At 58.2% G+C, this 2,587-nt stretch overlaps 1 protein-coding gene across 1 annotated transcript; it reads left to right on the top strand.

Annotated features, from left to right (window-relative positions):
• Positions 1-1,132: 1,132 nt before the first annotated feature.
• On the top strand, positions 1,133-2,285 carry LOC100399258 (alpha 1,4-galactosyltransferase (P blood group)). Its single transcript, XM_017963945.4, is given in 2 exon segments — positions 1,133-1,291; positions 1,293-2,285. Coding segments are annotated over 2 exon segments (1,065 nt in total). The 5' UTR covers positions 1,133-1,219.
• Positions 2,286-2,587: the final 302 nt, after the last annotated feature.

Raw genomic sequence — 2,587 nt, 5'->3', positions numbered from 1 at the left:
AGTCCAAGTCTGTCTTGTTCTTCCAACCACCTGCGAGGAACCTGTGCATGTTCCTGGCCACCAGCCAAGTGGACATCACCAGGAAAGAGTGAGGTCCAAGGCAGAAGGACCAGTCAGCGTCACAGCCTGCAGCACGACCTCCCTGGTTCTTTCCCACCTGTGTCTATGAGAAGCACAGCCCAGGGTCCGGGCTGGACAGCCAGGGGACTCAAAGACCCCCTTGTGTCTGGGGCAAAGGGCTCTGGGACACAGTAGGCATCCCATCCTTTGTGCCTGGAGCAGGCACCCTGTGAGTGTACCTGCCGGGCCAGCCCTCAGCAAGCCAGCGCCTGGGCCCGCCAGAGCCCCAGGCCTCATGCTGAATGTCCACAGGCCCACTCAGTGGCCTGCCCTCGGATGAGCCTCAGGTCTGGCTCATGGAGCTGAGGCGGGCAGGAGCTGGACCTCAAATCCCAGGCTGCCCCTCCTAACAGAGCCCTGTGTGTCACATGGCAAAGACATCACTTCTGACAGTTCTTATACAGACCACACTCTGGCCTGGGCTTGTGATGGCGGCATGCCATGGGTGGCACTGGCCGGTCCTTGGGGGAGCTCACAGGCGTGAGTGGAAGGGATCCTGCTCCAACCCCAGTCCACAGCCCGCTGTGCTCCCTTTTGTTTTTTTTCAGATGAGTCTCACTCTTGCCAGGCAGGAGCGCAGCGGTGCAATCTCAGCTCACTGCCACCTCTGGCTCCCAGGTTCAAGCAATTCTCCTTCTCAGCCTCCCTAGTAGCTGGGACTACAGGTGCGTGCCACCACATCCAGCTAATTTTTTGTATTTTTTTTCCTTTGTTTCTCATTTTAACTGATTCTGCAATAAATTTTTGTATTTTTAGTAGAGAAGGGGTTTCACCATGTTGGCCAGGATGGTCCCGATCTCTTGACCTCGTGATCTGCCTGCCTCGGCCTCCCAAAGTGCTGGGATTACAGGCATGGGCCACTGCACCTGGCCAGTGCTCTCACTTTGTAGGTGAGCAGCTGGTAGGCTAGAATTCAAGCCTTGGCCTCTGTGGCCCTGGGAGCCCATGGGCTTGGAAGCTGGGCTTGGCTCTGGCTGATGGTCACAGGAAGCGTTTTTCTTTGAGTTGGAAATGCCAGTGGCCTCCCTGATGGCAGGTGCTCATGTCTTACGGACCAGCCAGTTCCTGCTGGAAGCCCCTGGTCTGATCTAGGAAGATCATGTCCAAGCCCCCCGACCTCATGCTGCGGCTGCTCCGGGGCACCCCAAGGCAGTGGGTCTGCACCCTGTTCATTCATCATCGGCTTCAAGTTCATGTTTTGCATCTCCATCATGATCTACTGGCACATTGTGGGAGAGTCCAAGGAGCAATGGCAGCTCTATAACCTGCTGGCAGATATTCTTTGCCCCACCATGGCACCCCTCACCCCTCCCTCTTACAGCCCCCCTCTGGGCAAGATCTTCTTCCTAGAGACTTCGGACCACACCAACCCCAACTTCCTCTTCATGTGCTCAGTGGAGTCAGCCGCCAGAACTCACCCCAAATCCCGTGTGCTGGTCCTGATGAAAGGGCTTCCAGGTGGCAATGCCTCCCTGCCCTGGCACCTGGTCATCTCGCTTCTGAGCTGCTTTCCCAATGTCCAGATGCTCCCACTGGACCTGCAGGAGCTATTCCGGGACACACCTCTGGCTGACTGGTACACAGCGGTGCAGGGGCGCTGGGAGCCCTACCTGCTGCCCGTGCTGTCTGATGCCTCCAGGATCACACTCATGTGGAAGTTCGGTGGCATCTACCTGGACATGAACTTCATTGTCCTCAAGAACCTGAGGAACCTGACCAACGTGCTGGGCACCCAGTCCCTCTATGTCCTCAATGGCCCCTTCCTGGCCTTCGAATGCCAGCACGAGTTCATGGAGCTGTGCATGTGGGACTTCATGGACCACTACAACGGCTGGATCTGGGGCCACCAGGGCCCCCAGCTGCTCACACATGTCTTCAAGAAGTGGTGCTCCAACTACAGGCTCACTGAGAGCCACGCCTGCCACGGGGTCACCACCCTGCCCCCTGAGGCCTTCTACCCCATCCCCTGGCAGGACTGGAAGAAGTATTTTGAGGACATCAGCCCCTAGGAGCTGCCCCAGCTGCTCAATGCCACCTATGCTGTCCACGTGTGGAACAAGAAGAGCCAGGGCACACACTTCGAGGTCACGTCTAGGGCGCTGCTGCCCCAGCTCCATTCCCGCTACTGCCCCACAATGCATGAGGTCATGAAAATATACTTGTGAGGGGCCCACCAGGCCACCTCCCCGACCCACTCCCGATGGAGGGGGCACTTGGCCACCCTTACTGGGGAGGCGAGATTGAGGACCCAGGAGAGGGAGGTCTGAGCTGCCACCAGGCTTAGGCTGTTGCAAAGGAGGAGCTGTGGGAGCAGGCCCAGTGGGAGGCTGTGGACACCCTCAAGACAGTGCCCTGTGTCAGGGCAAAGCTGACACGTGGTGCCAGGGCCAGCAGAGTGAGCTCAGTGAGTGCCCTGGGACTTCTGGATGGCAGAGAGAAGGATGAACCTTAGGGCACCCCTGGGTGG

This window comes from Callithrix jacchus, chromosome 17 (genome assembly GCF_049354715.1).
Source record: "Callithrix jacchus isolate 240 chromosome 17, calJac240_pri, whole genome shotgun sequence".
Lineage (NCBI taxonomy): Eukaryota > Metazoa > Chordata > Mammalia > Primates > Cebidae > Callithrix > Callithrix jacchus.
This window is presented reverse-complemented; position numbering and strand designations above follow the sequence as displayed.